This window comes from Hevea brasiliensis, chromosome 2 (assembly GCF_030052815.1).
Source record: "Hevea brasiliensis isolate MT/VB/25A 57/8 chromosome 2, ASM3005281v1, whole genome shotgun sequence".
In the NCBI taxonomy this organism is placed as follows: domain Eukaryota; kingdom Viridiplantae; phylum Streptophyta; class Magnoliopsida; order Malpighiales; family Euphorbiaceae; genus Hevea; species Hevea brasiliensis.
The window spans coordinates 103,574,003-103,597,361 of record NC_079494.1 but is presented as its reverse complement, the minus strand read 5'-3'; the positions used below and the strand labels follow the sequence as shown (position 1 = coordinate 103,597,361).

General features: G+C 31.3%; 2 protein-coding genes and 1 non-coding gene across 4 annotated transcripts; all 3 read right to left on the bottom strand.

Moving 5' to 3' along the window:
* Positions 1-40: 40 nt before the first annotated feature.
* LOC110664651 (uncharacterized) lies at positions 41-759 on the bottom strand. Its single transcript, XM_021824428.2, has one exon. It carries the CDS (start codon positions 494-496, stop codon positions 182-184), a length of 315 nt encoding a protein of 104 aa, XP_021680120.1. The 5' UTR covers positions 497-759; the 3' UTR covers positions 41-181.
* Positions 760-8,805: 8,046 nt separating this feature from the next.
* Positions 8,806-8,912, bottom strand: LOC131178156 (small nucleolar RNA R71). Its single transcript, XR_009147285.1, has one exon. It is a non-coding gene; the product is annotated as a small nucleolar RNA R71 (small nucleolar RNA).
* A 6,242-nt stretch (positions 8,913-15,154) lies between these two features.
* Positions 15,155-18,761, bottom strand: LOC110664652 (ACT domain-containing protein ACR4-like). Of its 2 annotated transcripts, none has more exons than XM_058137008.1 (8): positions 18,260-18,761; positions 17,710-17,782; positions 17,557-17,602; positions 17,289-17,403; positions 17,144-17,211; positions 16,424-17,014; positions 16,231-16,335; positions 15,155-15,813 (listed from the first exon to the last, which is right to left on the bottom strand). In XM_058137008.1, exons 1-8 carry the CDS (start codon positions 18,261-18,263, stop codon positions 15,472-15,474), a joined length of 1,344 nt encoding a protein of 447 aa, XP_057992991.1. In that variant the 5' UTR covers positions 18,264-18,761; the 3' UTR covers positions 15,155-15,471. The 2 variants fall into 2 exon arrangements, with proteins under 2 accessions (XP_057992991.1, XP_057992995.1); XM_058137012.1 differs by lacking the exon at positions 18,260-18,761 and adding an exon at positions 18,019-18,244.
* Positions 18,762-23,359: the final 4,598 nt, after the last annotated feature.

Here is a 23,359-nt window from a genome sequence, read left to right as displayed (position 1 = left end):
AAAAGCTTATTGCAGATGTATAGCTTTAGAAAAGGAGGGAGGAAAAAATATAACAGCTTCACTACATTAGTCTGTAAAGTTTTCAATAATGATGGAACCAAATCCACTTAATATACAAAGCCAATGGCCATAAAATATAGCAAATAAAATTAACAAAATATACCATGGACAGAATTTGATGCTATTTTGCAGTGTTCCTTTCTTGAACGTAGGCAGACTGTAGCAAAGAAGGCAAAACAAGCGGAGAAAGTAGAGGAATAGGGTCTTTACTATAGTAAAATGAATTAAACGAAGGAGGTACCACCGGCGGTGATGATGAATTGATATTGCACCCAATTGCTGGAAGTGCACCCTGTGTTTCAACAATGGAAGTTGGCTTAATCTGCAGAGGACAAGGAGCTCGCCTCTGCAAACGGCTCAACGGCTTTCTGTATTCAAATTCATCTTTGTGAGTACAAGTTTGGAAACCAGGAAAATCATCACCAGAATCCTCCATTTTGTTTTGCTCTATCTCTTTGATCTTTTAGATTTCTTAATCTACGCATGCTCTCAATGTTCACCTTAAAACTAGTTCTATGACCATAAACAAAGGATCATACGCATAGAAGCTTCTTCCCATTATCTGATGAGGACACGTAATCGCATCACAGAATGCCACGTCTTAAGTGGATTGTGCACTGGAATTCACCTTATAATTACTATACCATGCAATAGAATATTAGAGTCATTGGAGGAGACAAGGCTGCCTCATTTGCTGTCGATGGAAGAAACTCATCCATCCTTCATGTGAAGAAAGAATCAATGCACACATTTAAAAGCTCAAAGTTTTCAGTGATAGAGAACGTTGAAGCACATGACTCTTTATTGATTTCCCCATGCAGCCTTTTTTTATTTTACCAAACTGACAATTTATTAACCAGAATCGAAGGTTTCTTATTTCGAGATTAATGTTCATTATTTTTCTATGATTGTAATGCCAACCCAGTTGCTTTGTCAACTTTGCCTGTGTGGCTTTCATGAAAAACAACTCCTCCATTATCTTATAAAGATTATTACTGATATTTTTATACAACAAAAACTGAAGATTATTGAACAAAAACTGAAGATTATTGACTAATCTTCTATATTATCAGTTTCACACATATGTATTATCTTTTCTGTTATGGGATTTTCTTATCTTTTCGAGATTCATTCATGTTGAATATGAAATTTTTTTATTTAGTGTTGATAATTAGTAGGCTATGCTGTAAATAATATAGGCTTAAACTTGAAATCTTTTGAAATTTTTTTTTCTGGCCTTCTTACAACTCAACTCAACTCAACTAAGTCTTTATTCCAAAAATTTATTAGGGTCGGTTATATGGATTCTCTTTCTCCACTCTAAACGATTTTAGGTTAAATAATCGAAAATGTGTAATGCTTTTAGGTCATGTTGTACTACTATCCTCTAAGTCAGTTTAGGTCTACCCCTTCTTTTCTTTCTATCTTCTACCCCAATGTGCTCTACTTATCTAATTGGAGTCTCCGTATGTCTACGCTTTACATGGCCAAACCACCTCAATCTCCCTTCTCTCAACTTATCTTCAATTAACACCACTCTTACTTTTTCTCTAATACTCTTATTACAGACTTTATCTAGTTTAGTATGGCTACTCATCCACCTTAACATTCTCATTTTCGCAACTCTCATCTTAGACATATACGACTTCTTCATTGCCCAACATCACTACCATATAACATAGCCGGTCATATGGTTGTACGATAAAATTTTTCTTTCAACTTATTAGGAATCTTGTGATTACATAAAACTCATGTAGCACATCTCCATTTCAACTATCTGGCTTTAATCCTATGACTAACGTCCTCTTCACATCTCCTATCTACTTGAAGGATTAAGCCAAGATGTTTAAAGTGATTACTTTGGGGCAATACCACTCCATCCAAGCTAACTCCTTCCCTGTCACCAATTTGGCCTTCACTGAACTTGCAATGTATGTATTCTATCTTCGTCTACTTAACTTAAAGCCCTTTGATTTTAGAATACTTCTCCAAAGCTCTAGCTTTCTATTGACTCCTTCTCGTATCTCATCTATCAGAACTATATCATCCGTAAACACCATTTACCAAGGGATACTCTCTTATATATATTTTGTCACTTCATCTAGAATTAATGTAAAAAGGCAAGGGCTCACAGCTGAATCTTGGCGTAATCCAACTGAGATAGAAAACTCTCTTGTGTCCCCTCCCACTATTCTCACAATAGTAATTGTTCATTCATACATATCTTTCAACACTTGTATGTATCTAATAGATACCCTCTTTGTTCTAACACTCTCCATAAGACATCTCTTGGAACACTATCATAAGCCTTATCCAAATCGATAAAAACCATATGCAGATATTTATTCACATCTTTATATTTCTCCATGAAGCTTCTAATGAGAAAGATCACTTCCATAGTTGAACAACCAAGCATGAAGCCAAATTAATTGGGAGAGATAGAAGTGTCATGACGTAGTCGATGTTCCACAACTCTCTCCCACAACTTCATAGTATGGCTCATGAGTTTAATTCCCCTATAGTTTGAGCAACTCTTTATGTCTCTCTTATTTTTAAAAATAGGTACTAAAATACTCATCCTCCATTCATCAGACATTTTCTCTGAGTTTAGAATCTCATTAAACAATTTAGTTAACCATGCCACTCCCACATCTCCCAAATACTTTCACACTTCAATTGGTATTCCATTGGGTCCACAAGGTTTACCCACTTTCATTCTCTTAAGTGCTTCATTTACTTCTGAAGATCTAATCATTCTAGTATAATTTATATTCTTTTCTATTGCTTTGTAGTCTATATTCACGCTATTACTACTTTAATTATTGTTAAAGAGATTATCAAAATAATTTTTCTATTTTTCTTTAATGTCCTCATCTTTCACCAACACTTTTCCTTCTTTATCCTTAATGCACCTAACTTGATTGAGATCTTGACATTTTTTTTCTCTCCTCCTTGCTAACCTATAAATATCTTTCTCCCATTCTTTAGTTCCAAATTTCTCATATAACTTTTTAAAGGCCTGCACTCTTGATTGACTAATCGCATTTTTTTTCTCTTTGTTTGCTATCTTCTACTGTTCATAAGTCTCATTATTATCACATTTAGGTAATTTCTTATACTATTTCCTCTTTCTCTTCACTGCCTTTTGTACTTACTCATTCCACGATCATCTCTCTTTTGAGAGTGGTCCATATCCTCTAGACTCCCTAAGTACTTTTCTAGCTACTTCTCTAATATTTGATGCCATCTGTATCCATATGCCATTGGCCTCCATATCCAGCTTCCATGCTTCGGACTCGAGAAACTCATTTTTGAACTTCACTTACTTTACTCCTTTGAACTCCCACCACTTTGTTCAAGCTACAATATTTCTTCTAGCCTAACTTGAATTGCTCCTAAACTTAACATCCAAGACCACTAACCGATGTTGACTTGTTAAAACCTCTCCTAAAATAACTTTACAATTCTTGCATAGAGCTCTATTTTTCTTCCTGGTTAAGAGAAAGTTAATTTGACTTCTATGTTATCCACTTTTGAAAGTTGCTAAATGCGACTCCTTTTTTATAAAGTAAGTATTTGCTAGTATTAGGTCATACGCTATGGCAAAATCTAGAATACTTTTCCCCTCTTTATTTTAGCTAACAAAACCAAAACTCCATGAACATTCTCATAACCTTGCCTATCACTTCCTACATGTCCATTCAAATCTCCACCGATAAGAACATTCTCTTCATTCGGTATGCTTTGCATTAGATCATCCATATCTTCCCAAAACATTTATTTACTCTCATTATCTAGTCCTATTTATGAGGCATAAGCACTAACTATATTTATTATTTCTCCTTCTAGTACTAGCTTTACTAGTATAATTCTATCTCCTACTTTTTTCACAGCTATTACAGCATCTTTCAATGTCCTGTCTATGATCTTGTCCACTTCGTTCTTGTTCCTCTCCTTTCTGGTCAACTACAGTTTGTATCCTGAATTATCCACTTTCTTGCTTTTCTCTCCTACCCATTTAGTCTCCTGAATGCAAGCAATATTCACCCTTCTCCTTCCCAAGGTATCCACAAGCTCCATTAATTTTTCTATAAGTGAAATTTTCAATAATATTTTAAAATAAAAATCTCATCATTTCATGCATCATCTATATATTTCAATTCCATATTCAAATCCATACAATTTCATTCATCTCCATTTCCATACATTCCCATTCATGCTCAACTCATTTGTGAAAATTTTCTATCTCCATTAATTTATAACACATAAATATTAATTATAATTTTCTAGTTTACATTTCAACATAAGAAATATTTATATTATACAAAATACATAAAATGACTAATGTGAGCCCTATCTACATGCATTGCTAAGGAGGTGACAACCTTGAACCCTTCTGACACTTCTGCAAATCTGGACTTTAAAATCCCATTCTAATATCCACTGGGTTTTGCCTTCAGTACCTGCGCGAAGGAAACAAATCCATCGCGCTAAGCATTGCTGCTTAGTGGTGTAATAATATAACAAGAAAACAATATACAATAGAAAAAAGAAATGGATCAAAATTTGGATACTCTAGAATTTAATCTAATTTCATATAATACTTCTATTATTAACTATTCTAATTTATTCCTCTTCAGAAGCCCTCAATTATTTCATAATAATTAAATTTTAATATCGTTTCAATTTGTTTCAATTCGTTTCAATTCTTTCTGCTAAATAACTAATCTAATTTATTTTAAATATTCTTACTCATTTATTTAATTGCTAATGTTTTCAGTTGCTAATATTCTTAATTTATTTTAATAAATTTCACTGCCCAAGTAACCTATGACAGGCTGACTAAACTGGATAACGGGTCGTTGGCACTGGACACCGTGGTGCCTCGGGCCGTCATACCATGGGACGCAAAACGCCAACCACGTGTGCAATCAGTATGGCCTAAGAGTCATGATAACATATTAGTATGACTAAAAACCATGATAACATATAATCGGGCATAAAAACCATGATTGCAGGCATAAAGTCATGAATACAGGCATAAAGCCTTTCGCAGTACTGCTAAAACAATACCCTATTGGCATGTCAGTCTATCCAATCTGACACACATGTCTAGGCGATACATAGGCACATAGTACCATTAAGTGTTCACAAGTTTCATTATTTCATTATAGGTTTTAATTATAATTTCTAGCATTTTAATCTTTTTTATAATAGAAATATAAATCTCTAAGTCTAACATTTACATAATTTATGCATTCATCGTAATTTATGTATTCATTATGTTATCCATAATGATCACAATTCAAAATAATAGTTCTCATGCACCATTGTACTCAAAATACTTTTTCTTATCCTTTCTCCAATAATGGGAACTAAAGTCTTATTTATACATTCATTTATTCATTGCCCTATTTATAATAATTATTATTTATATTCCAAGTAGTCCATGAATATTTCATGGATTTCAAATTTAGCTAAATTTTCCTTAAATCTTAGTGTCACTCAAATTCAAAAATTTAAATAAACTATTTACATTATATATATCTAACCATTACAATAACTTTCTAATTTATTATACCATTTTCTATATTATTGAGGTCACTCAATTTCACCATTCACAATTTACCTACCACATCCTATATTAACAACTACAATTATTCTTATAGTTTGTTTTTTACTTCACATAATTTAGTGGTTACTATTCATTTTACTATTTAGGTCAAATTATTGACTTTCCAATGCATAATAGTTACATGATTCCTAATCACATAAATTTACTACATTTTGGTTCCCAAAAGTATTGGCATTAGTTGCCAATCCATACTTCTAACCAATGGAGAATAAATCAAAATTTCAGTTTTTGGGTACTAGAGTTCACTGTTCCATTAGGTCATTCTACAGTGAGAATTTGGCCAAGTGTTCTCAATCAAAGTTGTTCTTTATTGTGTCTAGTTACATTTCACTTTTTAAATCACCCCATTTGGAGTTTTCTAGCTCAAGTTATGGCTATTTCACCATAACTGATCAGATTGCCTTTACCCAGAATTTATGGGCAATTTTTGGTTCTGCCGGATTTGGTAGTTCAACTTTAGCTAGTAATTTCATTTAGTAAAGTCTAGAATTTGAGTTTGTGTTCTACATAAAAGTTGTTCTAATTTGCCTAAGCTTTCCATTAATATAAATTTCAGGTCAATTGGACCTTTCTACACTGAGTTATGACCAAATGAATAAACACTGTTCATTTGGTCATTTTGCCAAGGCAGAATTGGTACTACCTGGATTTGGTCAATTTTTAGGGCATCCTAAGTTTGTTTTCTAGACAGGGTTCCTTCATCAAAGTTGTGCCATTATGTGTCTAATTGCATGTCCAATTGGCCTTGCACCAATTGAACCTACACAACTCAAGTTATAGCTGCCCAAACTTACTGGACTCACATCCAGTCCTGTAGGTCACTCAAGGTAGCACACCCAACCTCAATTCCCATGGCACAAATCACTTCATTTCCTAATTGATGCATGCATTTTAGATCATCATTTAGATGTAATTTTTGCACATAATTTACCCTTGTTCATAGCCATTATTATAGATATTAGTATATATTTAGTCAATTTTGCAATTTTCACTTTTCTTAGTTTAATTTTTGGAATTTATTTGTTTTGTAGGGTAAATTTGGAGAAATTTGATGTATTTTGATCAGAGTAGCCATTTGGAGGAGATTAAAGTCGAATTGCAAAAATTTTGAAGTTGAGTAAAAAATGGCCGAGAGCGACACAACCTGCAGCACAACCGAATTAGCTTATGTCGCAAGTTGTGTCGATCTTCAGATATTCAGGCCGAGAGCTACACAACCCGCGACACAACCCACGACACAACTGACTCGGCTTATGTCATTTTTACTGGAAATAGTTGACGTGGCATTTCCGTTACTCCAGCTTTTTACCTCACTTTCTCTGGAACCTTCCCCCTTTTACCCATTCTAGGGCAGTCCCCTCACCTATATAAAGTCTCATTTTATCATATTCTTTTCATAGAGAGCAAGGGAGGCATTTTTGGAAGGATAGAAAGAGAGAAAGAGAGGAGCTCGTTCTGCATTTTTCCAGCAGCAGCAAGGATCACGTTTCTGCACTTTTCTGCAGCAGATCCTTCTGCATTTTTCTGGGTTTTTCTACCCCTTAGCTTACATTTCCATTATTTCTTCATTTATACATTTGGGTTTGTCTTTAAACAATGATTTGTGAGTAGTTGATTGAGATTATAGAGATGGGTTTGTAAATATTGATTTGTATTGTGGTTTTGAACTGATTTAGCCATTTAAATGGGATTTGTTACATTTTGATTTATTGCTTGTGAGCTTGTTGCCTTGCTTGATGAATGGGCCCTCATTAAGTTAAGCTTTAATCCTTAATAGATGGACTGAAAAGTGAATATTAGGGATAGATAATCTTGCAATAAACTTTATTTTCTTGGTGTTAGAAATAAGCTAAGAAGATTAAGGGGAACTTTCCAAAAATCAATTAAAGCTTTAAATGGGTTTTTGTTAGGTTTGAAATACCGTAAAAACAGGGTTTGATTTAATGAAAACCAACTTTGAGATGCTTGAAAAAGGTTTCAAAAATTTAAGAATTGATTTCCCTCAAAATTGCAATTCTCATGTGTTTAGCTAAATTAGGGATAAACCACATGCAAACAATATTGAAAAATCCAATCTCTAGAATCACTTTATTTTTTATTGAATTTAGATTTAATTACTCTCAAATTTCATAAATAGAAATTTCAAATTAATTTTTGGTAATCTAGTTTAATTAATTTTAGTTAATTGTTTGATTTAATTTTAAATTCCTCAAATACAAATTTTAATTTCAAATTTCATTTTTAATATCTTCAAATTTTTTCATTCTAATTAGCTTATACTTTTATTTCCAATTTAAGCACAATTCCCTGTGGGATCGATATCATTTTTTAAAACTATACTACTGTGACCCGTGTACTTGCGGACACACCGTATCAAGCTTTTTGGCGCCGTTGCCGGGGAATTGCTTGTTTTTAAGTTGGATTTTAATTGTTTTAAGCTAATTAAAATTTTTATTTTCTTTTATTTTCACTATTGTTCCTTGTGTTTTTCAGGTCCTTTTCTTGTTTATGAGACGATCGAAAAGCACAAGTGATACTGAATTGTTGTTCAATCCAGAAATTGAAAAATTCTGTCGAGCCAACAAAAAGGAGTACAAGAGAAGAAAGGAAGCAGAAAAAGAAAAACAACAAAGATTTGAGCAAGAGGAGACAATTGAAAATATGGAGAATCAAAATAGAGCTATTGGTGGAGACAATAGAGGAAATAAGCAAAACAGGCAAAATGAAGTGGTTAATCAAAATGATCCTCAAAGAAGATCCATGTTGGATTATGCTTTTCCTAGATGTGCAGATGTGAGAGATAACAGACCTATCATTGGAGCTAATCAATTTGAGTTAAAGACTGGTCTCATTCAAATGGTTCAGAATTCACAATTTGGAGGTAGCCCACTTGAAAATCCTCATTCTCATTTGAAGAAATTTTTTTATGATATGTGGTACACAAAGGCAGCCTGGAGTTTCAGATGAAGTGATTCGGCTCACCTTATTTCCATTCTCTCTGGATTCAAAGATTGGAGTGGTATGACTCACTTCCACAAGCTATTATAGCTACTTGGGAGCAGCTATCTCAAGCTTTTCTATCTCAATTTTTCCCACCTGGGAAGACCACTCATTTGAGGAATTTGATGATAGCTTTTAAACCAAGAGATGATGAAACTTTGTATGAGTCTTGGATGAGATTTAAGGAGCTTGAAAGGCAATGTCCTCATCATGAAATACCCAAATGGATGATTGTTCAGAATTTCTACACCAGAGTTACTCCAGCCATAAGAAACATAATTGATTCACAAGCAGGAGGAGATTTCATGAGAGTGACAAGTGAAGAATGCTATGATTTATTAGAGAAGATTGCTCATAATACCCATTTGTGGGGAAATCCTAGAGCACTTGAGCCAAAGAAGGCTGGGATTTATGAACTTGACTCAGTTAGCTATATGAATGCAAGATTTGATCAGTTGACTCAGCTTCTTAGTGATTTCTGCACAAAGGCAACAACCTCAACTCCTACAACTATGCAACAAGTTGCCTTCACAGATGGAACTCAAAGTTGTGGAGTTGATTACTCTTCTTATGGTGATGATTATTTGCAAGAACAAGCTGCTTATGCAGGAGGTTATCAACAGAAACCTATGGGAAATTCTTATTCTAATGTGAACAACTCAACATGGAGACCACAAGCAACTTTTGCTCAACAAGGCCAAAGCTCAAATTATGCTCATAACCAGCAGTATATGCAGCAAAATAGGCCTCAATTTCAGCCTCAATTTCAGCCCACAAGGCAGCCACAACCTGGATATCAAGAAGAGCACAACAATCCCTTCCACCTCATGAACCGAAGCCAACCTTGGAAAGCATGATGGAGAAATTTTTTGCTGAACAAAGCAAGATGAATAGCAAATTGGAGGAAGAAATGCAACACATGAGACAAACCATGGATCAATTACAAGTCCACAACCGCATGTTGGAGACTCAATTGGCTCAACAAGCAAGCTCATCGGGAAGCAACTCCTATGGTAAACTACCTAGCCAACCACAAAACCCTCATGAACAATGTAAGGTTGTGACCTTGAGAAGTGGTAAGAAAGTTGGTCAAGAGAGTGAAAACAAGATTTGTTAAGGGTTAATATCTATAATAATGGCTATGAACAAGGATAAATTATGTGCAAAAATTACATCTAAATGATGATCTAAAATGCATGCATCAAATTCCCCCATACTCAAACTCTTGCTTGTCCTCAAGCAAAAATTTCATTAAAACTCATTTGGAAGGGAATAGAATCAGTCTTTGAAAACACAAAAATCACAAATCCAAACCACCAACTTACCCCTAGCCACCAACATTCCAAATTCCCACCAGCGAAGCACAAAGAATGAAGCAATCACTCTCAACAATTACAAAATAGCTAAGAATTAACCAATCAACCCAAGCAACAAATAACAACCAGCTACAAGAGTCAATTGTGCCAAAACAAACCTAAATGAAATAGATAGCCAATGTGTCTCAAATAGATGGTGAGTAATGTATGGAAAATTATATTGCCAAACCCATATGCAAACATAAAAGATCTAACTCTACTAATGTAACAAGCATTTTTCAAAGAATCATTAGGTCTTTTTAAGGGTTGTAATGGGGTCAAATAGGGTAAGATTGTGGTTAACAAAGAAAGGGAATAAGGTAAACAAAATATGAGAATAATATTAACCATGAAACTCAAAGTGCATCCATTTTTTTTTTCTTTTTTCTTTTTTTTTTTTATAATAGTAATTTTTTTATCAAGAGGAAAGAAATTCACAATGAATCTTAAGTGCTAACACAATAAAGGGACTACTTTTATAATATATTTTTTTATTTTGTATGTGTCCCTATTTCACGTCACACCCAAAATTACCTTTGGGATATTTTTGTGACTATTTTTTTTTTTTATCAACTTTTCACAATTACTCTAGCACTTTTCAAGATGTTTCACTAATCAAACATAGCCAAATGGTCACTAATTGACCATTAGAACTTCAATATACCATCAATATGGCCAAACCCTAATATAGCTCAAAACCCTAATTTCCAATAACTCAATTCATGCATAAGACCTTATAATTCAACTTCTACCATATACAACTCATCAAGAACATTGCTAATCAAATTTAATTCCATCAAAATCATAATTTCCTCAAGGTTCCTCATGGCTGCAAAATTTATGGCTTTCAATTCCTCAACATATTCTTTCAATTCTTTAAATTTCTAACTCATTTCATACTCCTAACATCAATTTTAAAGAGAAAAGGAAGTGATATGGCACTAACCTTGACTTAGTCACTTTCCAAGACTTCAAAACTTCACTTTCTTCCTTTTTTTTTTTTTTTTTTTTTTTTTGCTGTCCAAAGCTTGCTCTGGGTGTGAAGATGAGTTTTAGTGAAGTAAGCTAGTGGTTTTATGGTGAAATGGAGAGGGAAATGAAGCTTTGGTTAAGAATCAATGGAGGGAGAGAGAAGTGAGGTTTCGGCTGGTCTGATTCAAGGAAGAAGATGGTTTATTTTTCTTTTGTTTCAGCCCCCTTTTATTGGTTTTATGTGTATTTGTTGAATGGTGATTGGTGGACAAATTGTAAATGACATCATGTGATGTTAAAATTCTAATTTTCTTCATTTTTCTTTTCTTTTCTTTTCTGCTCATTTTCAATTAAATTTTTAGCAATATTTATTCATATTTTATGTCATAATAATTATTTACTTAACTGGACAAGTTGGCCAAAAATTATCTCTGAATACGAAATGACTAAAATGCCCTCCATTTGGCTTATTGAGCCAAAATCATCTGTACCGATCTAAAAATTTTTCTAAGCATTTTCTTAGCATTCTAATGCCATTGAAACCTCAATGACTCTTCTCTGGAGTCCCAAAAATTATTTCATGAATTTTCTCCTGGGTTTAGGTCTCCTAGCTGCGAGGACCGCAACTTCTCACTGAGTTACCCATCGCTAGGGTATCGACTTATTTAACTTGATTGTAGTTTATTTCTAAAATTTTTCCTAAATTTTTCTTATTATTATTTAAGTTATTTATAACTCCTTACTTTAGTCTAAATATTTTTCCAAACGTTCTAACTGTCCGGACCAACACCAGTCACCGAAACAGTAGAATGTACGGAATTGCTACAGTGAGGGTGTTACAATATTTCTCACTATACCTGGGCTCCGATGTAGGGCGTCGTAAGTAGAGGACGCCCCAACATTTATATCATAAGAATTCATATTATGAGGTTTGACGAAATTTTTACCCTGATTATCATCTACCGTAACCTTTCTCTTTTATCCAGGCTTGAGACCGACTAAGCATAAACTATTTAGACAGAGTTTTTTTTTTTTGTTTTTCCTTCTTACAAATGAAAAAAAAAAAAAATAAATCAAGCTATAGAACCATTGGAAGTCCTGCATGCATCGCTTGTATTTGTTGCAAAGCTATCAATTCAAATGGTCAAATCTTACGGCATATAACACAAGCTAAGAAGTTGATACACAGAATAAAACACCAAAGTCTTAATAGGTGGGCAATGGTTACCATTCAATGAGGCACCCATGCGTCTTCTATAGCTCGCCGCTCGGATTTAGGGACACCCATGGATGATGATGATGATGGTTCGCAACGGCCTTGAAAGTGATGCTCTTTAGACTTTAAGCCTACCATCTTATGTGCTTCTACATATCAAATCATAACATGAAAATTACTATTTTTTTATATATATTTTCCCATTAAAAAAAAAGAATTTATTTTATAAATTGATAGAAATTTAACCGTTAATTCGATAATTAATATAGTGTTAAATAATTCAGTCATCAAATTGCACTGTAACCATCAAATTTTAGGTAGAATATATAGTAGATGTGAGAAATGTGTTAGATTGAAATTATTTTGATTTATATGATTATTTGGATTATTTAATTAAAGTGTTGTTATATAAAAAATATTTTATATCAATTTGTAGTTGCATATTATTTTATCAATTTATTTCAGCATTTCAAGATGCACTTACAATTTTTCAATAAATTTTGAATAATTTATTATTTAATCTCTAATTTTTTATTAATATTATAATTTAATATCTATATTTTAAAAAATTAAATAATTTAACCCCCCACTTATATTTCCGTTAAAATTAGAAATTTTTTCTTTTAATATTACTGTTAATTTAAATAAAAAAAATATACTCTTTATTTAATTAAGAAAAATTTATTATTTGATCCTTCAGTTTTAACTAATATTATAATTTGATTTTTATATTTTAAAAATTAGACGATCTAATTTTTATATTTAATAATTACTAAAATTATTAAAATTTATTTTTTATTAACTTTATTTTTATTAAAATTTTTTCTTGAATTCTTTTTATAAAATAGAAAAAATTAATTGATTTGATAATAATTAATTTTAATTGAAGTATATATAAATAAAGAATTAAATTATTTAATTTTTAAAATATATAAATTAAATTATAATATCCGTCCAATCTTAAAGGCTTTCATAATTAAATAAAATATATATTTATTTTTTTATTTAAATTAATAATAATATTATATAAAAAATATATAATTTTAATAAAAATATAAATAAAAAATTAAATAATTTAATTTTTAAATATAAAAAATTAAATTATAATATTAATCAAAATTCAATAATTAAATAGCAAACTTCCCGTAAATCTTTTAGGTTGGAGTTGACAATTTGTCTTTCACAACTTGCATGAATAGTAGTTTAGTTCAATGAATTGGATCCTCTAGATGAAAGGTTTTGATAAGCACCTAAAAATTGCCCACCTCAGACTAATCATTTTATGCAATCAAATCAATTGGCTGCCTTAAGAACAAGATTGGGTTCTATTCACTCAATTCTGACCTACTGATGTGTCATCATCTCAAAAAGAGTGTAGCAGCCACGTGGCTGTACTCTGCAACAATTTGCACACCAAACCAATAATATAGTGCCACGTCAAATAAATACGAAACAGGATATTCAACAAAGGGAACGCAATTTCTCTACTTTCCACCTTTCTTCTTCAGTCTTTTTTCAAATACTGCTGGATTGTATGCTTTTAACCTTTCACACACTGTTTTGCGGAAAATGTTGGTCAAAAAAGAAGATTCAAATCTCTTTCAATTGGATTATTATAAGTATTTTAATGGACCACTCCAATGGAGAAGAAGACTCGTCCATTTTCATTTCCAAGTTTGACGGGACCAAAAGATAGCAACCAATAGAAATTCAAGTACAGCAGCACCGTGCCCAATGTCACGGGACGGGAGTTTTAGCCCCGTGCAGCATTTAGGTCCCCCTTGGTCAGGGCCCCAGGTCAGCTTCTTCTTATCTAGCAAGTTCGCATAAGCCCATATAATAAGCATTTTTGAGGTTTCTGACACGTATCTGTACAGATTCACACTAGTTAGCTTCATAGGGCAAGAAACAGCTTGTGACGGCCTTGTCAACTACCAAGAATAGGAGTGAAGAACTTCTGAACCGTTACATCAAACATAGAAGGAAGAAATTAATGGGTATGAACCTCCGAGATAAAAAAAATAGCATCTTATGGGTTCTTTTGTATGAGAGGAAAGAGAATAGCATTTTTGACTATAAAGCCTTAAACTCATATAAGTATGGAATAAACTGTTATTTGAATAAAAAGTATGATTATAATAGATTTTTATTTTACTACAAGTACAATTAGAGCTAAATTTAAAATTTATAACATTCATTTTGCGTAGCTAATATTTGCATTAAATTAAAATTTCATACAATTGAGTATTTAGGATGCTACTGTACTAATAAGCACCAAAAACTTAATGGAAACAATAATATATATTGAATTATTTAACCGAGGGAATAGGATAGTATAATTAATTTTCTTTCCTGATATGTCAAGAGTACTTAATTGGAAGACAAATTAATAGAAAAAATCTCAGCATTACCAAATGTGAAATGTATCACTTAACTTTCCACCTATAAAAACAAGAAGGAAGCTCTCACAAACCAAACCCATCTGGCAGTCTCTATCAGAGTGAGTTAAATATTCAGATCTAAAATCTTGGTACAATTTAAAAGTTTTGGTTACAAACACATTAGCAGCCACCAAACACCTGTTCAATAACCAAAAATGGAGGGAGTTTGTTGTCAAGTTTGGTAACATCAGCCACCAATGAAAAAAGAAAAAGATTCAATGACATCAGGGAATGGTCCTTTTCCAAATGGGTTCCAACTTCCAATTCGCATTTGACCCTCTTCCGCCCTATTCCATTCAAAGTCCTTGTATCTTAAGAGCCATTATTCAAATTAGCGGCAAAAGATCCAAAACTAGGGTCAAACATTATGTATAGTCTTTCAATCAACAATAAACAATTCAAGAATCTACAGAAAACCATGTACAAAGAAAACTGAACGAAATAATAGTCAGATGGTCAAATGGAAACATGGATGTTAGCTGGAAGCATATAAAAATAAAATTATTTACAGAAGTTGAAATTGAGTTCAATATGGTAAACTTCTATTGCCTTTTCATGGCTCCAACATTAGATTGGATCCAATGGTAACAAATGAAACTTGATGAAAGGGAAAGGGTCGAATATACAAGTGCTTCTACTTCTCCCTATGGCTTTCACTACCTCATTTTGACATATGGCGCTGTTCCTAAACTTTTAAGTCTCACATATGCTAAAAGGCCTGAGATTTGTTTTTGTAGTAGAATTTGCGGATGAGGGGTTTTAATGTACATGGGGGAGTGAGCTAAAATCTTTTCAAGAATAGGACCTAACCAATCCAAAGTTAACAAAAGATCTTGACTTGAAGAGACCACCAAAGAGAAACCTAGTGGGTGATTCCTGAGATGCTGGTTTCAGCTCATCAGGATTGCCCTTCACCTTAAGTATTGTCTGGCCAATTACTTGCCTGATGGAATCTATGGTCTTAGCATCAACAGGATACCCTGACGCATCACGAACATAAAATGTATTGATAGCTTTGCCATCTCTAGTTGTCACTTCTGCTCTGGTCACTGTAAGGCTATTTTCTCGAAAGATGCGAGTAACATCAGATAGCAGCCCAATTCTGTCAGTTGTGCATAGCTCTAGCTTCAAACCCTGAATCAGAAAAGTGGGAAAAATACAATCATCAAAATAAAGGACAAACACTAGAGGAACAGCTAAACGACAAGATATTCCATAAGCTTTTGTCTTGAGCATTTGTTTTCTGCAGCTATTAATGAGCGTATTATTGAGCATCAAGAACTCGTTAAATGAAAGCCCATATTAATGCACAAGTGAAAATTTACATTTCCCAACAGAATCTAGAAATGTCATCTACCCATACAAACGAGCATATCTAACTAAACAGAATCTTATGAATGATTGGACCATGAGTTAGCTGTAGTTTCTCAGCAGAAAGGTTTAAGCAAGCCGATGTTTAATATGACCACTTGGCAGAAGATAAAAATACGTTATCCGAGTAAAGCTGTAAGCACATAAGCGCTTGCTCAAAAAATATGTTAAAGCGCTCACCTCAGATACTCTTCTCTCAATAGCTGCTTCAAGACATTGTATAACCCTCTGTCTTTCAGCATCTGATTTCACAGGGGATCCATCTATATGTCTGATATAATATTCCTAAAAAAGCATCCACAAAATAATTATAATTCAGACTCATAATCAATCGCATGACACCTTCAACTAACATAGGAGATAAATGTCACACCTGATAAGCCTCCTGCCCCTCAGCATCGATATTGGCATGAAAAACTACATATTCCATGTCTGTCAAAGTGCAGACTGTATCAAAAAGAAGTTTTGGCCTATCTTTGCTCCTTATGGTTACCACCGAGTAGTCCTTGTCATACCAATTAACCACACTCACATTAGGCCTTTGATTCTCATCCAAGACCTCATCGTCAGAACGTTCATAATCCCTATCAGCAAACATCATTTGGTGAAGCCTTCTCTCAGTATGGGTGACCCCATGAGACACCACAGTCTTAGCTCCCCTAGATTTGTTACTACCCTTGAGTACATTACAGAGAAGTTCTTTAATCCTGGATAGCCTCTCTGGGTCAGTAATTGCAGACCCAGTTTCCTCCTCAGTTACTTGCATCACAGCTGCAGCCCGTGTATTGTGCGTCCAGACCTCTGCATTAAGCACATTGCATTTTAGGTGGGTGAGCACAGCACTCACTTCAGACAGCAGCCCTGGCCTGTCACTTCCAGTTAGCTCAATTGCAGTATGGTCCATAGATGGTTTAACCCCAACAGATCTCACAGAAGATATAAAGCACGACTCTGGCCCCAAAGACTTCAATATAAAACCAAAATAATAATAATAATAAGATCTGTGCTGTCCTAATGTGATGGACTGGTGGGTGAAAAACGAAGGAAAAAGAAGGGTAAGAAAATAGCATCAATTACAAACTTTAGAACTCACCTTTCGAATATAATCTAGGATTGCTTCATCAGTAATCTTGTTTCCATCTTGATCCCTAACATTAAAAACTGGCAAGAAAGAAAAACTCAATCAATTTTGGAATAAAAACAGAGAAGCTAGAAGGAAGAGAAAATAAAAATCTTACCATCCATGAACCAACCACCATCAGAAGATATGTAAGCTTTAGTTATGTTAAGGTTAAGATCAGTAAGGACTTGTACAACTTCAAGAAGTATTCCATGTTTGTTTGCACTGTCCACCTGCATCACAAAATCAAGTACCAAAAAAAGGGTCAATAAGCATAAAAGAAAAAGGAAAATAGGAGCCAACAATTAATGTCAAGAGAACAACCACAAACCCCAGAGAAGAGAGAGAGAGAGAGAGAGAGAGAGAGAGAGAGAGTCAAGGCATACCCTTACAACTGTTGCATTCTTGCAGGATTCATTATCAATCACAACCCTGAGAATAAAAATAAGGGGAAGAAACGAAAGAGTAAATCTCGAGTGATTTGTTTGAAACACTGAGGGAACCTTCAATGGAATTGGAAAGGAAAAGAAATTGCAAACCTGGGAGGATTCAATCTTCTAAAGAGTTTCTCATATTCATCATCCATGTCGTGTGAAAATCTCAAGTTGACCTCTGTAGAAAGAACAATAGATGAAAAGCTATGAGAATTAAAATAGCCAATAAAAACGTAGAGGTACACAAGGAATAAACATGACCAATGAGAAAACAGATACCCAAACCCAAAAAGAACATAGAGTAAATTCTAGCGATTATAACTGAATCATTAACGACTGTATAAACACATCTCCAAACAACCAGGTAAAGAGATTTTATTCCTAAAAGAAAGGAGGAAAAAAAATAAACCATACCCACAACGCCATTGAAACACGAGCAAAAGCAGCGAGAGAGAGAGTAAAATCAAGCACAGAAACCAGAGCACAGAAGGAAAAGTTTCAATGAAAATCACAAAGGTCGAATGGGAAAAACCCATAAATAAAGAAGCCCAAGAGAAAAGTCAAACAAATAAAATCACCGTAACCAGTACTAGAAACTCAAATCCAGAAAAGAAACAGAGAACGAGACTCAATGAGAACAGAATTTAGCACCTACCCATTACAGTTCTTGATGATTTGGGATCTCCTAACCCAAGCTCTCTTGATTAACTCAATACAGAGTATGTATATAATATGTACACATACAAGAACTGAACTACCTATATATATAACATACACAAGAAAAGGAGTATCCCCAGAGATCTCTTAGCATTCTCTATCTCACACAAAAGGAAACAAGAATATTTTTATATAATTATATTCAATTATTTCCAAAAAAAAAAAAAATGAAACAAACCCACTAAAACTAAAAATTCACACTTCTATATGGAAATGGGACAACCCCCGACACGATACTCCAAAAACCTGCAACTTCAGCAAGAAGACAAATACCCATAAAACCCTCTTTCTCTCTCTACCCCGCTCTGTTTCCCACTCCAGTTTCTGTACAAGAATACTAATATATTCACTACTTAAAGAGAAAGTTCCTAAACCGAGGAGAGGAGAGGAGAGGAGAGGAGAGGTGAGGAGAGCCTGTGGGCGCTAACTAGTTCCTGCGCATTTTAGTATGTATAAGGGTATAAATACTAGAGCACGCTGCTGCGGGAAAAATAGGAGAAAAATTATAATATATTAATAAAATTTTAATTATAGGGGAAATTAATTCAACCATGTGCCTGAAAATGGTAAAAATGTAATAATATTCCGAGCTTCGTGGAGATGGACCATTATGGGTCTGAGTTATGGTCCATGGGTATTTTAGGGTTTTTAAGATTGGTCGTAACTGATAAGCAATTAAATATTAATATAATTAAAGACTTTTTAAATTTTGGTTTTAAAGTAATGATTTTAAATTATAAACATCTTTGATTTAAACACTCTTAATAATATTATCATAAAAATTTATTTTAGAAATTATTTAAATATTGATGCTCTAGCTACCTTTTATTATTATTTTTTTTTTTATTTAGGAACCTAAGCTTAAGTTGTCAACTTGCCATTAATTTTTTTTTATTAAATAATCGAGAACTCTTGTGTTAAATTTATCGAAGGCTAATTTTTTATATAATCATAATTGTTACAATTAAAATTTTATTTATTTAATAAAAAATAATTAAAAAATATTTTTATTTAAATTTTATTTATTTATAAAAAATATTTTTTATATTTTTTAAAATTTGAGATATTTAAAAATATAAGTTAACGGAAAAATATTTTATTGATTAAAAAAAATTAAGTTATTTTTAAAGAAAATCACTTCATCTTTTTAATAAAAGAAGTTATTTTTATTTTTTAGACTTTAATATTTTTATTAAAATGTAAAATATTTCTACATATGATATAAACATATATTATTAGTGTGATATTACAATCAAATAATAAAAAATATTTTTATAAAAAATATTATTTTAAAAAATATTTTTCATAAAAAATATTTTTCATATATAAATAATTTTTTTTAAATAAATGAAATTTTAATTATAATATTAAATTAATGTTTTGTTTATATTATATATGTATAAATATTTTTATATTTTAATAAAATTATTAAAATTTTAAAAAAAATCATTATTTGAAAAGAAAAAGGCATTTTCTATTGATTATTTTCTAAATGCTTTGTGTAAAAATAAATGAAACCTTAAATTAAAAAAAAATAATGCAAGAAGCAAAAATAAAAAAAAAATAAAAGCATCTTGAATTTATGTAAATAAGTATAAATAATCCAACATCAAATAATAATAATAATAATAATAATAATAATAATAATAATAATAATAATAATTAGAGTTTATTCCCTCAGTCTAAAAGTTTCGTTCAAAGATATTCAAAAATTGTTCAAAAAGATCCTTTTTTATTTTTTTTCTTTATCAATTTAATAATTTCATTTTCCCTATTTCTTTTTCAACATCGGTCAAAGCTTAAATTCCATAAAAATAATTATACGTTTATTATAATATTTAATTTAAACCTATATATTAAATATTTTTTTTAGACATTATAGTATAGGTGTTGAAAGATCATGTTGTTCATAGAGTACCAATCAAACCTCTACACGACAGCTAGAGAAGACTGCCTTAAGTAAGATTACGTTGAATATCCTTAATATATTAGATAATATAAAAATATATTACATTAAATTATTAATTATAAATTTAATATATAAATATATAAAATTTATCAATTTGTAAATTCTATTATATATTTTATTTATTAAATTTATATAAATTCAGTATAGATAAAAAAAAATTTATTAGCATCATGGGGCGTTATATTGGCCGCTTATTTTTTAATTTTTAAATTAAAATATATATTTTTAATTTATAATTTAATTTAAAAATTAAAAATTAATTATTTAATAAAATTAATTAAAATTAACTTTTAAATAATTTAAATATTTGATTAAAAGATACTTAAAAAATTAATTTAACGAATTTTAAAAAATAATATATAATTTAGTGTTGGGATTATTAAAATGAGAATAGTATTGATATTTTTAAAATTATTAAAATAATATAGTCTCTTACTTAGTTAAATAGTAGTTTTAAAAATAAGTATATAAAGCATAAGATATCTTACTTATGACTTTTAATTTATTTTAAATAATTTTTTTAATTTATAAATTAAATTAAATATTAATATATTTATGACTTTCAACTTATAAATAAATTTAACCGATTTATAAGTTAAATCAAATACACTCTATGTTTGATATATAATTAATCTCAAAATATGAAAACTATGCCAAAATAGCTTTGATAAAATAATAATTAAATTTGTAGCATTTTTTTTTATTGAATACATAAAATGACACCCCTGAAATGTTCAATGGCACATTCAATTTACATTATCATCCATTTATTTTTTATAGTTTTAATTTATTGAATAAAATTTTAAACCATTTATCATACACAAGTTAATGCAACAAAAATATGGATATTATTTTCAACTTTTTAATTGTTTTTATCATATTTTTCACTCTCAAATCATAATTTTTGCTTATGTATTGTTAAAATGGCTATAAAAATATTTTATTTGTTTTTATTTGTAACTTCATCCTTTAACCATATAAATTTATATTTAGTGAATGTAAAAATAAAATTTGAAATATTTAATAGGTAAAATAAAAATTTGTAGTTTTGTGAAACTTTTAATTACGAAGAATAATTAAGAGGCTTTAGCTCGATAATATTGAAATAATATTTAAAATTAGAGGTCTCCTGTTAAGCTTCAGAAGGCTCAATTATAAAAAAGTATAAGGAATAATATATAGTTTGCATTGTTATTTCATGCATTTTTTTTAGGTATTAGGGTTTTGTTGTCGTCTAAATTGGCTTTTGATATAGTATTTTGTAGCAGAAATTTTAGGTACATAAAAGGAAATAGGAAAACGACGATTACAAACATGTGGAATAATAATAATGAGCTGATTTAATTAATTAATTAATTAACTATTGCTCAAAATTGGGACAAAATCTAATTATTAATGCATAACCATTTCTTTTTATGGAAATTAAAATAATTGATTGTGATTGAAAACCAACCACTAATTGCTCTACCTTTTTTATTCTCTTTTTGAAAAATTGCACCTTATATTTTTATATCCAAAAAATATATATTTTTTATTAATTTAATCAATCCTTTAAAAATTTGTGATAGTCTTATTTTATTTAGTAATTAAAAATATATCACTCACTTTATAAATTATGGTTCACATTCCTATTTCTCCAATTTTCTTACTAAAAAAAGGTTTAAAACCTACTACTTATGTATATATATAAAAGTAAATTAAGAAAAGAGTGACCGCCTAATTTAGCTTGATTCAGTTATTAAAGGCATATCACTTATTTAATGGGTGTCAAGTTAATAATTTTCTAATTCATGTATTATAAAAAAAAAAAAGAAAAACTATAGTTGTTGAATTAATTAAATAATTGGCTTTGTGTAGCCGTAGTTGACATAAATATATAGATGGTAAGAGTCCCATATATTGGTACGTTAAAGAGTAGAAATTACACTAAGAAACGGGACCAAAATTTACACTTGTATAGAGTAATATCTAAGCCAACTCCATCACTAGTCATGACTACTACCCACCTAAAATTTCAAATCTTTTTCATCACTATGTTGGTAGATTAATTAATTATTAATCATGCCACCGTAAAATTAATAATTTATCATATTTATTAAATTTAAAATTTTTCATTAAACCAATAATTTAATAATCTCCTCATATATATATAGAGAGAGAGAAAGAGAGACGTATTCAAAATGTTAAAATTTTATTATTGAACAAAAATATTTATACAAAGAAATGAAAGAAGATTAACAATGTGTTCCTCCTCACCATGCACATGGGCAGGCCAAAACAGGGTAATGTGGGTCAATGTTTTGGTGCGCGCGCACACACGCGTGTCTTACGGTTGTTGCGGGGGCTGATTTTCCTCTTGCACATGGTGCTAGCTCCTCCTATCTAATCTGCTGCAACTCTGCAACCCACTCTGTTCCCTGATTTAGGGCTTGTCTCAATTTCTATGAAATTTTAATACCCACTTCACTTCCCTTCTTCCCCCACAACCTAACCACGTCTTTCCATTTGTATTTTTAGGGCTTATTTGTAGGGCTGAGCATTCAGTTTAAATTAAATCGAACCAAATCGAAAAAATCGAATAGACCAAATTACATAATATTTTGAATCAAACCGAACTGAAATACATAACAAACCGAACTAAATTAAACTGAACAATTTCGGTTCAATTCGGTTCTGTTCAATCGATATGGGCTCTAAATGGGCTTATGTTTTGGACCTGATTTCACCTTACTTAAACTTGATTTTTACTTTTTTGATTTGATTTTTACCCTATTCAGACCTGATTTCACATTAATCAATAAAATTAAATATATAGTACTCAAAATCCCTATAAAAATAAAACAATTTGAAAAAAAAAAATTCATCGTAAAGCAAATGAATAAGTCCTTGACAATCTAAATACATAAAATGAAAGTCATCCAAACCAATAAAATAAAAGTCCTTATACAGTCTACATTAAACAAACTTCATAAAATTCAGCAAACATAAAAGCAAATAAGCAAGTGTCCAATATAAAAAGTCATATAATTACAAATTAAAATATTACAATAGTTCCACCACTTTGTCTCC